The 15,177-nt window shown below is 42.6% G+C and overlaps 2 protein-coding genes across 2 annotated transcripts; both read left to right on the top strand.

The window, feature by feature from the left end:
- Positions 1-221: 221 nt before the first annotated feature.
- Positions 222-3,916, top strand: nim1ka (NIM1 serine/threonine protein kinase a; the record flags this gene model as incomplete). Its single annotated transcript, XM_079741371.1, has 5 exons — positions 222-577; positions 725-837; positions 2,104-2,225; positions 2,730-2,876; positions 3,155-3,916. 5 exons carry the CDS (start codon positions 222-224, stop codon positions 3,914-3,916), a joined length of 1,500 nt encoding a protein of 499 aa, XP_079597497.1.
- Positions 3,917-5,259: 1,343 nt separating this feature from the next.
- creb3l3l (cAMP responsive element binding protein 3-like 3 like) lies at positions 5,260-14,752 on the top strand. Its single transcript, XM_079738318.1, has 10 exons — positions 5,260-5,388; positions 6,213-6,360; positions 6,491-6,899; positions 7,698-7,807; positions 11,225-11,317; positions 11,555-11,661; positions 12,031-12,099; positions 12,193-12,277; positions 12,648-12,741; positions 13,157-14,752. The coding sequence occupies exons 2-10, from the start codon at positions 6,223-6,225 to the stop codon at positions 13,582-13,584; spliced, it is 1,533 nt and encodes a 510-aa protein (XP_079594444.1). The 5' UTR covers positions 5,260-5,388; positions 6,213-6,222; the 3' UTR covers positions 13,585-14,752.
- Positions 14,753-15,177: the final 425 nt, after the last annotated feature.

The following is a 15,177-nucleotide window of genomic DNA, read 5'->3' as shown; positions in this document are numbered from 1 at the left end:
AACACTAACTAAAGTGCCCCAAGCAATAAAAAGTTATACAGAGGAAAAACATGGAAACTGAATCAAAAGTGTCTGGTTTACCGCTGTTCCGATATTACCGGTTTCTTTTCCATCTGAATGAGAAGTTGACGCCCTCCTGCTCTCCCTATGTGTTTCCCCAGGTTTGAGCCAGCCAAGCGATGAGATAATCCCACACTTTGCATCTCGCCATCCTGCGCAGGATGACTGCCGTGTGTCCGGCCGAGAGCAGCCCAGATGGGTCCGCCGCCGCCGCAGCAGCGGCGACGGCGGCGGCGGCGGCATCAGGGACATCGGGGACACCAGGTGCAGGATCGGCTGGCTCAGGGACAGCGGAGCCCACCAAGGGGGGCCTCAGCTCGGCCTCGGGCCGCACTGGGACCCTGGAGTCCGTCAGCGGGTCCGCCGGGTGCTCGGTGGGCGGGAGCGGCGGCGTCCCGAGACCCACCCGCTGGAGCCGGCAGGACAGCTCGGACATCAACACGGACGACGAGGGGGCCACCCTGCGGCGGCTGACCCCCCTGGAGAGACTCAACCTGGACATGTGCCAGGATGAGAGGTAGGGGGGGCGCGGCTGTAAGCCAACCTTCAGGGTTATAAATTATCATTGGATGTTTATAGTTTTATTGGTCTGCACCTATTACAGTGTGGTTTATTATTGGTCTAAGATGATTATTTTGTGATTTATTGCTTAATGATTTGATAGGATTTTGCGGGAGCTCACTGTGGGCAGGAGAATCGGCTTCTACAAGGTGCGAGGGGAGATCGGCTCGGGAAACTTTTCCCATGTGAAGCTGGGAATTCACTCCCTCACAAAAGGTACGGCTGATTCTCTGTAAACACACATTTGTAGGAAATAAAAAGTACTGGTTTGTAATGATATACAATGGGTCATACAATAGGTTCTACAAATAGATCAGATATTAATTGAATGATCTACACTCACCTTGTTGAAATATTACAATTCATTGTATTATCAATTTGTATTAAAATCCCTATGTCTCCTAAATCTTAGATACAAGCTTAGCCTATCACATTTAGCATTTGTTTCCATCACAGGGGTACAGTTCTAACAAGTGTGTCCCCATTTAGCAGCACTTAGAAAAGACAGAACTGGTCTAGCCAAGTGGCTAAATCAGCCCCGTCAGGACTGACAGAACACAGGCTTCTGTTGAACAGATGGATTGATTAGAGATCTCCAGTTTCCCTGGCAACGTCTAAATTGCTGAAAGCCTCATCAAAAGGGTCTGCATGTGCTTGTTTCATGTGTGTATGTTTGTGTGTGTGTGTGTGTGTGTGTGTGTGCGTGCGTGCGTGCGTGCGTGCGTGCGTGCGTGCGTGCGTGCGTGCGTGCGTGCGAGTGTGTTTGAGAGTGTCTGAGAGTGTAAGAGAGTGTTTATGCATTTGGATACCAAGACAATATGTGTTTTGATACATTCAGGAACCACTCAGTGAGAGCTGTGGTCCCAGCCAAAGGAATGCTAATACCAGTCTAAATAATTAAATATATCAACACCATTTGTTGTACATAAGATCGCATGTATTGGGTGACTGAGGTCCTCCATTTATTTTCTTCAATATCAATCATTAAATATATATATCAGCTGTTTCAACTTGATATGTCAGTTTGCTTTGACAAATACTGATTCAATTTAACATTAATATGTAATTGGGTTCCAGTGTCAAGTTGTTATCCAGGCAACAAAATAGTCTGTAATTCCATTCTTTATTTAGCCACAGTCCTCTCAATTATTACAGTTCCACACAATGCTCAAGCTCAAATACTATGCTTGTATTATGGCTATAATCCAACAATTTAAAAGAAGTAAAGTAAACAGGAAAGTATACAATATACAGTATGCAGGAGGCATAACCTTATCCTAAAAGTACAGGAGTTTAAATAGACATCACACAAGTGTCAAAAGTTCAAAAAGTAGTGTTTTCTTTTCTTTCTTCAGAATTTTTAATTTCTTTCTATGGATTTTCATGCCTTCTAATCGCTCCCCAGGAATGAAGTAAAATGGTCTACTGGTCTTACATGTTGTGTCTGTGATGACTAATCTCTCAACTTTTTTATTTCACTAGATAAAGTGGCTATTAAAATCCTGGACAAGACAAAGCTGGATCAGAAAACCCAGAGGCTTCTCTCCAGGGAGATCTCCAGCATGGAGAAACTGCACCATCCCAACATCATACGTCTATACGAGGTGAGTCCCACAGGCACTGCTGGAAATGGCCCTGTATAATATCCCTGCCAAGTTTCCACTGCAACCCTGCCCTGAGCCAGGTCATTTTGTTGTTCTCATTCATGGTTCTCATGGTTGAAGTACTTGGACTTGAATTTCCACCTGTGGTTAAGGAAAATACTAATGGGATGTAATAGGGTAGCCATGAAAAGATACATTAATAATATAAAATGATGACAAGAAAAACGATTTCCTAATGAAATAAATTCATAAAGGAAATTCCCCTCAAAAAATACAATTTAAAGAACACACCCTATACAACAGTATCACCCTTCTCTCTCACCCACCCTTACTCTAACTTTCTTCTTTCTCTTTGTCTGTTTGTCTTGCACAGACAGAGCATGAACACCAATCTAAGAGCATATAAAAATAGCCTGATCTGATCTCAAGGGCTTCCCTAATGACCCCTGCATCCTCTCCTCCGGATGTTCTGGTCATTAAAGGTTCTCCTCCTTCCGTCTCCAGGTGGTGGAGACGTTGTCACGGTTACACCTGGTCATGGAGTATGCCGGGGGAGGGGAGCTCTACACCAAAATCACAATGGAAGGGAAACTCTCTGACATTGACAGCAAAATCGTCTTCTCCCAGATCCTCTCGGCTGTCAAGCACATGGTACGCAGCTACTTACAAAACTACAATATAACACTTAATAATAAATGAAGTGTTATATTAAAAAGGGTTAGAAAAAAAAAAATTGTTAATAACTATTCTACACTTAAAATGACTAACTTCGCATGTAGAGTTTCTCTACTGTATCATAAATGTAAGAGCCTATTTATTTATGTATTTTTAAATGTAACATTTGCTTTATGCCAAGCTTATCCCACACTAGGGACAAAGTCGTTTGGCAACCAAGCACATATACTCTCATTGCCCTCTTCGCTTCACAGCACGACAACAACATAATCCACCGAGATCTGAAGGCAGAGAACGTCTTCTACACTTGCAGCACGTGTGTCAAAGTGGGCGACTTCGGCTTCAGCACGTTCAGCTCCCGCGACGAGACCCTCAACACGTTCTGCGGCTCGCCGCCGTACGCGGCCCCCGAGCTCTTCCGCGACGAGCACTACCTGGGGGTCTTCGTGGACATCTGGGCCCTGGGGGTGATGCTGTTCTTCATGGTGACGGGCACCATGCCCTTCAGGGCCGACACGGTGGCCAAGCTGAAGCGCTGCATCCTGGAGGGGGCCTACACGCTGCCCACATGGGTGCCGGAGCCCTGCCAGCGGCTGGTCCGGGGCATCCTCCAGCCGCAGCCCTGCGAGCGCTGCGGAGTGGAGCAGATGATGGGCTGTGAGTGGCTGCTCCCGGTGGACTTCCCACGCGCCATGGAGGCCTTCAAGCTGGACCCGTCCTATCTGGCCGAGGGCGCCGGGCCCTCGGAGCTGGAGGAGGAGGAGTCGGAGGTGCGGGGCGCCCTGGAGGCGCTGGGCATCACCTCTGAGCACATCCTGAACAACCAGGGCAAGGACTGCAGGAGCTCCATCACGGGGGCCTACAGGATCCTCCTGCACCGGGCGCACAAGCGCCGCGCCCTGGACAGCATGCCCGTGGTCACACACGTGGCGGAGCCCAGTGCCGGCGCGAAAAAGGAACGCCTTAAGGTCTACCGGGGCTTGCGGCACACCTCGAAACTGTGTGTGATTCTGTGACGAACAGCTCTGCCTTTCACCTCGAGGTGTAAGGTAAATGTTTCAGATAATGAAGGGTATTTATTGTCAGAGAGTAGGTTGCATTGATTGTGTTGGGGTTTCTTACGGGTGTAACTAAGTGCTTTTAGCCGAGGATTAGCCTGAGATCTAGCTGCAGCCAATCAGAGTTCAGCTTTAATCGACTATTGTATGAAATTAGTCTCTGAGAGAGGGTTTTTACAGTTGGATCCTTACCGTCAGTTTTTTTTGTGGGGATCTGCAACTGTACTGTATAAAACGACAATGTTAATTGGTTTTGGAAAATGAAATCAAAATGAAGTTAGTTTATGTTGTACACCGCTGATATAACACATTAGTGGTCATGAAAATGACATAGACAGCCTTGATTCAGTCCTATAATCAATTGTGCTATAACACCAGGAAAGCCTATAAAATACCGGTTTGTGGTTCTTTGGGATCAATCAAAACTCTAGTATATGCAGGGTTGATAATTGATTGTGAAGCAAATACGCGGCCACTCTGTTTAAAAATGAGTAATTGCACTGTTTATAGATACCCTTCTTTTTCTATAAATCTGGTTTGAAGTCACAAAGGTTGGCTTATATTCGTGTTTAAAGCATGGCATGAACTGGATTAAGTGCATTGTTTGAACAAATCTTGTTTAATCTATCTCTATGAGATATTCGCTGTAGATTTGTTATGTGTCCAAGGTAATCAATACTCGTCTTTGGAAAACTTGAATAAATCATTGGATATTATCAAACTTTAATTATGTTATCTGCTATTGACAGATAGTTGGATTAAAACCTTTAGGGGGGATTTTTGTTATTGAAATCATGTGATAATGGTCTCATTGTGTGATGCCATATTTTAAACTCATGTTAAATAAATTATATTCTAATATTAAGTGAATTTAGTGGAATATCTGCCTGAAAGTGCCATAAGTAAATCATATTGTCACATAGTTAACAAACAAAACTCTCACTTCTATGATATGATCAATATCATAGAAGTGATATCATATCACGCATATGATCAATCTGATGCAATCGTTTTGTCAAGCAAATCATTGATTAGACACGGAAGAGATAGGCAGCTGATATGACAGCCAAAGGAAATGGATATCACGGTTAACTCAAGACTCAAAACTTATATATAGGTTTTGCATATGCATTCATGCATGCAAAGTCTGTGTCTCCTGCAAAATCTTCCTCCTGTACATATTATGTACAGGCTATCAATATTAAAGCAAAGAACTACATTTCCAAGAAGCCTTCTATTTCCGCCCGCATTCGAGCCGTCTTTACAAGATTACGTCATTTTTGTCTTGTTGGAAGGGGATTTCACCCGGAAGAGGCTCGGCCAGAGACTACGGCAGAACCCACTCAGAGACCTGTCAGAAAAGAAAAAAAAATAATCTTAACGTTCAGGCACACGCACTCGCATGCTATTTCTCCAAAGGTTATTAAAAGGTAAGGACATGCTCAATTCGTTTGCTCCGAAATCGTGTTGGTGTTGGAAAGCGACATTCACGCCCTCTTAACAATTCAATAGAGATTCATGCTTGCGGATTTTAGCCTAAAAGCTAGTATTTGCTGTAATTGTGCAGTAAATATTTGAACAATAAAAGTCCGTTCAGCTTTAAAAGCCCGTCATTCGTTGTATTAATCGGTTTGCGATCTACAATTTGCTCAAAAATCGTCCCTCGGCAAATTACTCATTGTTCTAGCAAGGCCACTGAAAATACCCAACAGCCCAGGTGTCCACGCTGTTCATTCCATACATATTCGATTTATTGTTCGATTGAAATCAAAAACTGTCATTTGGATTCTTTATTTTGCCATCCACACATTTTGTTTTGGCTTTTTATCGTTTATGTCCACCGAAGGCATTTGTGGGCGTGCCCTGCCAATCTTGACACGATCATGAAATAGGCTATGATGCAACCTCAGGATGTTAACATGCCTGCTCAGTAGACGTGTCGATAGGATTTCCTCATTCCCCTTAAAACTGAAAAAGCATAACCATAATAAGTTTACAAATAAAATAAAATAAAAACTGCTTACACTGAAATGAGGGCTATAATGAGGTCAGTGTTTTGTAATAGAGACAATATTTACTTGATTAACTTCCACTAAACATAACCTTTTTTAAAGTTATGCTTCTTCATTATCTCTGCTTGTAAATTTGAGTTCAGATAGATGATGAGGTGGAAAATAAATCCAATTTCAACCACTATAACAAACCACACCAAACCAACCACTAATTTTCACTACATGTGTGCTGTACGTTCCAGTATTCCCAACATGTCTGCAAGCTTGGACCTCCAAGATATAGACGGAGCCGAGCTGCTCGGGCTCCTCTTCCAAGATGACGACGGCATCACTGGCCCTTTCTTCCCCGATGGGAAAGAACTAATCGAAGACTGGCTCTCTGTGCAGGAGGTAAGCCCTAACCATAGCGTTGAGGCCTAACTGCAATAAAGAAAAACAGTGCAGGATTTTCTGCAATTATAGAAGATTGAGGACAACGTCAACCTTTGTAAATCAGTTTCCCCACTCCCTTACGTCTCAGATGCTGACCGACATGGACACTGAGGATTTCCTTTCCAGCCTGCTGGAGGGAAACAACACCATGCCCACCACTCTCGGCCCCTCCCACTCCCCCCAGGGAAGTGACAGCGGCATCTCAGACGACAGCAGCACCATCGGTGGTGGCAACGGGATGGGAAACAACCTTCTGACGTGCCCCAGCCCACAGGACAGTGACGGCGACCCCGTGCCCAGTCCCAGTTACTCCCAGCCCAGCCCTGTGTACTCCGACAGCACCCTGCCACCTCAAGAGAACCAGGTGGAGAACCCGGAGTCCCTGACGGTGCACACGGATCACTGCTACTCCCTGGCTCAAGGCAGCGAGGGGGACCTGGATGCCCTGCAAAGCGTGAGGGCAGAGAAGCCAGACATGGATGTTTTCATTGATTTGGGTGTGTACCACGTCACTTATGATGGATACTTCCTCCGCCATTTGTTGTCTTACATGCTGCTGCATTAAGTAACAGATTCTGCATCACACTCCCATTCCACTTATTCTACTAATTCTAAGTGTCTCTAAATGACTTATTTTATTTTTTTACTTAAATTTCTGAGGTTATACACAGGTCCACATTAGTTTAGGGACGTTTAAAACAGCATTAATTGAATTTGTAGGGGTCCTAGGACCTAGGGTTTAACTGGACCTTTATACACTAAACACATCTGGTAAACAAGCTCAGCACATGACACCTACATTTACATTTACATTTAGGGCATTTAGCAGACGCTTTTATCCAAAGCGACTTACAATTCCAAAAAGTACATTTTCATAAGAAAGTGAAAGAATAAATTGCTGTGGGTGCAGTAAGGATGTTCATAGGACACTTGCTGCATCCTTCAATATCCTTATTCCACGGTATTTGTTCTATTATGTACAGCTCAGGAAAAACAGAGTTCACCACTGTTTGAATTCCAAAAAATGTAGCATGTAGCAACCCCATGGCGACAAGCTTTGTTATTTGCTTTTGGTTTAGGAGACTAGTTTGAGCTACGAGTGTAGCTGCAGGACAAAGGAAACAATAACTAACATTCAGCATCCTAACCAAAAAGTTCAAATACCATAGGAGTGCCTGGTGGCTGAAGTGTAGTGTTTCACATAATTTGTTATATGTTTGTATTTCAAAAGCTTTCTGTTAGAAAGATTAACAAAGATTAATGTTATTTTTCTGAATGCTTCTTTGTTTTATCAGATGACTTTGAGGGAGAGGCTATGGACCAGGACTTTACAGATGAACTGCCGTACACCCTGTCCATGGAGGACTCACCCCTTGATTCAACAGGGTTTGACCAGGACGACGAGGTTAGTTATACTCACTCAACACCATTTAACATGAGTATTTCATGGCGCTTTTATTTGACCCGTTACTGTTCTTATCTTAATCCGAATCTTACCAAAAATGATGGGTTGTGCATCCCTTTGTTTCAAACCTCTCTTTGTTTAAACCAGGGGTTTTCAAAGTATGAGAGAGTGAGCCCCCCCTCAGAGAACAAATTTCAGCTGAGCCCCCCCCAAAAAAAATGTTCTAAATCCCTGTTTTGAAAGATCTTTAAATTATTTTACACATTTTAAACACCTCTGATCATATTTTACACATTTTAAATATCTCTGATCATATTTTTGAAACATTTTAAACATATTTTTGAAACATTCCAATCATCTTTGTGATTTCACATTTCTTAACACATTTTAACATCTTTATCTAAGCATGTTTTTGCTTAACTTTTTAAAAATACATTTGAACTGCTTAATCTGTAAACTGCCAGTTTAGCCTCCTTTTTAGCTCACCTTTACTCTAGTGGGAGCAATGAGTTTGCGTTTGACTTTGCGTCTTCACGTTTTTTTCTGTTACTTTTTCTGGTTTATTTTTTCTCACGTCGCGCCCCCCCTGAGGAACTCTGGCGCCCCCCAGGGGAGGCGCGCCTCACAGTTTAAAAACCACTGGTTTAAACCAACTAATACATGGCCATGAGATAATGTAGGATTTTGGGGCCACCTAGTGGACACTAGAAGTGTTGAAACGAATTTCTAGAGTCTTATACAGTGGGGCAAAAAAGTATTTAGTCAGCCACCAATTGTGCAAGTTCTCCCACTTAAAAAGACGAGAGAGGCCTGTAATTTTCATCATAGGTAAACCTCAGCTATGAGAGACAAAATGAAAAAAAAAAATCCAGAAAATCACATTGTCTGATTTTTTAAGAATTTATTTGCAAATTATGTTGGAAAATAAGTATTTGGTCACCTACAAACCAGCAAGACTTCTGGCTGTCACATACCTGTAACTTCTTCTTTAAAGGGGACATCTCATACCACCAGGTGTGAGTGTGATTAGCCATTACAAGCAGGTTTGAAAATGTGCAGCATTGTGACATCACAGGTGGGCGTGTCCATCTAGATGTGTGATGGATAGATGGACACGCCAACCTGTGATGTCACAATGCTGCACATTTTCAAACCTGCTTGTAATGGCTAATCACACTCACACCTGGTAGTATGAGATGTCCCCTTTAAGAGGCTCCTCTGTCCTCCACTCATTACCTGTATTAATGGCACCTGTTTGAACTCCTTATCAGTATAAAAGACACCTGTCCACAACCTCAAACAGTCACACTCCAAACTCCACTATGGCCAAGACCAAAGAGCTGTCAAAGGACACCAGAAACACAATTGTAGACCTGCACCAGGCTGGGAAGTCTGAATCTGCAATAGGTAAGCAGCTTGGTGTGAAGAAATCAACTGTGGGAGCAATTATTAGGAAATGGAATACATACAAGACCACTGATAATCTCCCTCGATCTGGGGCTCCACGCAAGATCTCACCCTGTGGGGTCAAAATGATCACAAGAACGGTGAACAAAAATCCCAGAACCACACGGGGGGACCTAGTGAATGACCTCCAGAGAGCTGGGACCAAAGTAACAAAGGCTACCATCACTAACACACTTCGCCGCCAGGGACTCAAATCCTGCAGTGCCAGACGTGACCCCCTGCTAAAGCCAGTGCATGTCCGGGCCTGTTTGAAGTTTGCTAGAGAGCATTTGGATGATCCAGAACAGGATTGGGAGAAGGTCAGATGAGACCAAAATATAACTTTTTGGTAAAAACTCAACTCGTCGTGTTTGGAGGAGAAAGAATGCTGAGTTGCATCCAAAGAACACCATACCTAGAGTGAAGCATGGGGGTGGAAACATCATGCTTTGGGGCTGTTTTTCTGCCAAGGGACCAGGACGTCTGATCCGTGTGACGGAAAGAATGAATGGGGCCATGTATCGTGAGATTTTGAGTGAAAACCTCCTTCCATCAGCAAGGGCACTGAAGATGAAACGTGGCTGGGTCTTTCAGCATGACAATGACCCCAAACACACCGCCCGGGCAACGAAGGAGTGGCTTCGTAAGAAGCATTTCAAGGTCCTGGAGTGGCCTAGCCAGTCTCCAGATCTCAACCCCATAGAAAATCTTTGGAGGGAGTTGAAAGTCTGTGTTGCCCAGTGAAGGCCCTAAAACATCACTGCTCTAGAGGAGATCTGCATGGAGGAATGGGCCAAAATACCAGCAGCAGTGTGTGAAAACCTTGTAAAGACTTACAGAAAACGTTTGACCTCTGTCATTGACAACAAAGGGCATGTAACAAAGTATTGAGATGACCTTTTGTTATTGACCAAATACTTATTTTCCACCATAATTTGCAAATAAATTCTTTAAAAATCAGACAATGTGATTTTCTAGGTTTTCTTTTTTCATTTTGTCTCTCATAGCTGAGGTATACCTATGATGAAAAGTACAGACCTCTCTCATCTTTTTAAGTGGGAGAACTTGCACAATTGGTGGCTGACTAAATACTTTTTTGCCCCACTGTATATATCGAATAGTAAAATATGAATATAAGTCGAATGCTGTTATTACTATTCAAATGTGTATTCTTTTATTTTGTATAAATTTGTGGCTAACCTAAGCAAATCTCAGCCTTCTCTCCTTGGCCAACCGCCTGATTAACAATAAAGTTTTCACGCACTTAAAAATCAACCCACGCATATTTGCAGCATTTTCCTGTAATAATCGCTCCGTTGAAAAGACAGATGGTATACTCAACCTATACAGCCTAGTGACAAGCCTATGCTCCCAACGTTCACCAAAATATCCTATGTATTTAGAGGATTCAATAAACAAAGAGTTTTACGTTCAAATTTAAATGTATAATAGTGTAAATAATGGCTGTGCATTCTTTAATGCATGCATATTCTGGAGAAGTTAATTTTTGAGGTTGTTTTCCTTTTCAACAACATAGCATCCTTTATTCACGTACCACAGTGCAATTATAAACATTGGCCCGCAGCTAATTATATTAACACTGTCGAGAGGCGCCGTTAATATAAAATAAGTTTGACCCTAATATTATTATTTTAATATTAATTATTATTATTAAAGTTTATTAGTAGAAGGACCTCAAATGGACAGAATGTTTAACAACCACATGCTGATGGTGGCATTAGTAATGAATAAGCCTGTGTATACACTGTAAAGGCACATAGTAAATATATATAAATAATAATATTAACAATAGACTCAATTTGAGCATTCAGAATGTGAGTATTATTTGAATATTAAAAATAATAAATATTATAAGGAATGAAATTACAATGGGATTGCAGAGGAAGATTGACAGCTTTGGTGGCACTGTGTATCCTGCTTTATGTTAATACTGTTTTCTGTTTCCCCTAGTTTCAGTTCAAGGACATTGTGCTCACTGAAGAGGAGAAACGGCTGTTGGCAAAAGAGGGGGCGACCATACCCTCACATATGCCTCTCACAAAGGTAATCAACTTGGCTCCTCGATAGTCGTTGCTACCCTAAGATACTTAACCTACTTTAAGACGATTCAGGTAGCAAAAGCATTTTTTTCTTCTTAAAAGAACAACATTAGCTATTGGCACGAATTAAAATGGGTCAATAATTCTGGTTTTACTTCTCTTCTGCTCACCATAACAATGCAGTTAGTATCTCCATAGCCCAGTAGTGAAACCTGTTTGTGTGTGTGTTTGCGTCCCTCAGGCAGAGGAAAGGACTTTGAAGAGGGTGAGGAGGAAGATCCGTAACAAGCAGTCTGCTCAGGAGAGCCGCAAGAAGAAGAAGGTTTACGTTGACGGCCTTGAGAACAGGTAAAGCAGTGTTCTGTCTAGCCGGATTGCTCGGGTGTGGTGTTATCACTGGCAACTTTTAGGGGGTTAGGTTCCTAACAGTATCAAACAATGCTAAGCAACATTGAGAGGCTTTGGATTAAACTAGGAAATACAAAATGGCAGTTATTCAATCAGATAAAACAATGAGAACCCTTGTTCTCATTACTATCATTTTTAAAAAAAAACTTAAGCTGGCATTATTATTTTTTTTATAATTCCTAAAGTAAAAAATCGAAAAACAAGCAAGGTCGATAGGTTCTTTGCATCTAGAATTGAAAGAACTAAACGATGTCTGTTAGAGAAGAAAATGACATGTTAACTGACTGTTCTGTCTTTGCCTAACTACAGAGTGGCCGTCTGCACAGCACACAATCTGGAGCTCCAGAAGAAGGTCCACCTGCTGCAGAAACAAAACATGTAAGAGGCCCACACATCTGTCCTTGACACAGTCGTTACATGGTGAGCCCTTCATTACCAACAGTGAACCTCACCTTTTGCTCCTGATGGCAGATCGCTGATAGAGCAACTGAAGAAGCTGCAGGGTATCATGAAATTGTCCACCATGAAGACCAGCACCACGAGCACATGTATAATGGTAAGGGAGGGGGAAATTAAAACATGGGTGGGGATATTAATACCGGTAATGAATATATATATATATTAACATAGGTTATTTTACGTGGACTTTCTCCTGCGTTTCTCCTGTAAAAAAAATGAACACTTCAGACAGTAGCTTTCAAATTTATATATATATTTTTCACAAATAAATTCGGACATGGTTAACAAAAAAAAAACACCAGAGACGAAAAGCTACAGATAAAAAGAAAAAACTATTATTTTGACCAAAGGGGATGGCTACTGCACACATTTATTGCTGCACGCTTTGATTTTGGAGTTATGGATTTCGTTAAGGAGATTCCCACCAACTTGTTGGTCTTATCTCTCTTGTTTCTCATGCTCCTCAGGTTTTCGTGCTCTCCTTCTGCCTCATCATCTTTCCCTCTGTCAATCCATTCGGTGGCCGCACAGGACAGAAAGAGCTTTACACACCCTCCTCTGGTAAGAGTAATTTTTTTTCTTTATGTGGTAATACTATGTAACATAGGATGTAGTGTCAGACAGTCAAATAGTCAATAATCTTAGACTTAGACTTGGCTTTATTGATCCTTTTGGGATGACTCCCTCAAGGAAATTGAATTAATCTGTTGTCCTCGACGAGGAAACCTCATTTAAACACAGATCATAGACGTAGTACACAAGACATGACCACACACAGAAAGACACCGAACAGTAGACACACCAGAGCTCTGGGGTTGATCAATTTTAAACTAGGTGGTTGGATTATTGAATGCAATGAAGGCAGAATGGGAAGGGACTAAATCTTTGCAGGAAAAGGGCCAGAGTCTCTTACTGTAACTGTGAGCTGACCTGTCTCCTCTCTACTCTCCTCTCCCCGTCGCTGCTCCTCCTGCAGTCATGTCCAGGACCCTGCGCTCCCTGCCGGCCGACGTCGCCGACCCCGCCAGCTACGAGGTGGAGCAGGACGAGGAGGAGGCGCAGCTCCTCCTCATGCCGGCAGCGGAGGTGGATAACGTCAACGCCATCTTCACCGGCGGTCAGAAGAACCACACGCCCGACTACCAGCGGGTGGAGCGCTCCGAGTCGGAGACGGGCGTCAACAGCAACTCCTCTGCCGACTTCCCGGAGAACGCCCAGTCGGCCGTGGACTCCACGGCTGGCGCCGGCGGGGCTGGCGGCGGAACGGGGGGCTTACCGGACGGATCGGTCGACGGGGCGGTGGCGTCCGCCGTTGCGTACGACGTGGCGGGGTCCAAGGAGGGCTGGATGGAGCGGAACCCCACAACGGTGATACTGCAGCAGCGCCGGTCGGATGAGATGTGAGGGTGGAGGACGGCAGTTTGGAATATACCCTGATGTTGGCTGGCTTGGTGGGGGGGGGGGGGGCCTAAGGGGTTAACATTATTCTGAGCATCTCTCTCCCTGTTTTCTGCCCTCTACGTCACCTTGTTGGTCGATAGTACTACTGTTCATCCGCAAGCACTTTGTTCCGATTTCTGATTCCCAGTAATGTAAGGGGGCCATGAGATTCAATGTATTAGCCATTCTTAAGTTCTCGATAAGGAGTAGGCCATTGCAGAGATTGTATTCAGGGTCTGTGTGCTTTAAAATTATCTTAAAATTACATTCGGGAAAATGAGTAGCACGTAACTCTAAAGGGAAGTGATTGAAGTGAGTGAGGGTGTGTTCTAAATTCATCATCTCTAAGTTGGAATTTGACTCACTTTTGCAGGGGTGTTACTAGTAAATGTGTGCTGCGTCCATTCTAAAGAATTTAAGCCAATCATCGTATTGTTTGCACAGTTGGAGCAAGTCATTAGAATATAGGCAGCTTTATTCTCATGATGCTTGATTAGAGCGGTTTCACCTCCGCTGTACTGCTTTAGCCATTGCAGGACATTTGGCCATTTAGTAAATAGTGTACATTGTTTCTCTGAGCTTCCCTTGTAACAAGGGATTTCATGCATATGTGTATGTGTATATATTTTTATGTTTAGCTTATTTTATGTTCTACAGTAGGTCGAAGAACGAAGTGTGTTTTTAGAACTCAACAAAACAAACAGGACAAACTGAAGTACTCCGGCCATTGTTACCTGACGGTTTTATAACTTTTAAGAACCACTATGGATGTTGGCACGAAATAAAGGGATTGAATATATCTTCCCTGTGAACATTGTCAACGTGGTGATTGCATACTCAGAAATGTTATGACCTGTTTTGTCAGTGATGCGTTTTGGTATTTTTTTATTTTTACCCAACATTGATCTATGGAATCTTAATATAGTTTAAAAAAAATTTACAGTACTGTAAGTTTATAATCTTAATGTTAATCATGTCAAAACAAGGCACTGATATTTATCACTGTTCATATATATGGGTTGTATATAAGGTTGAATGAGTGTAGTCATTTCATACATAGGAACTCTTTCTGTATGTAAAATACATGTCACTGAATATGTACAATAATAATAATAAATCATTTTATACATCAGGATTATTTTCATCATTCATTATTTCAGGGGCATAATAGCATACATCTCCTGTTGCAGCTAGAGGGGTAGGCTACATGCTTTCACACCTGAAACATAAGCTGCTTGTCAACACATTTCCTCATATAGGCTTCTATATATGATTATTACTTACTGCCTCCTGTAGTTTCAAGATTGTATCATTATATCTCAATTGCTTATCTCACAATATCTCGAAAACCAAATATCTTCTAGGATTTGTCTGTTTAGGATGTTTCATTGCACTGTTTTGGCATACATGCCTCTTCTTAATACACATGGTTTCTAATGTATTGCTTGTTTATTTGTGTACATGGATGCGATTCCAGCTCATACAATATGCCTATGCCTTATATGGTATATAGTTGGTTTATTGTTAAATACAAATATCCATGAGTCATTGTGAGTC

This window comes from Pollachius pollachius (assembly GCF_949987615.1).
Source record: "Pollachius pollachius genome assembly, chromosome: 1".
Lineage (NCBI taxonomy): Eukaryota > Metazoa > Chordata > Actinopteri > Gadiformes > Gadidae > Pollachius > Pollachius pollachius.
This window is presented reverse-complemented; position numbering and strand designations above follow the sequence as displayed.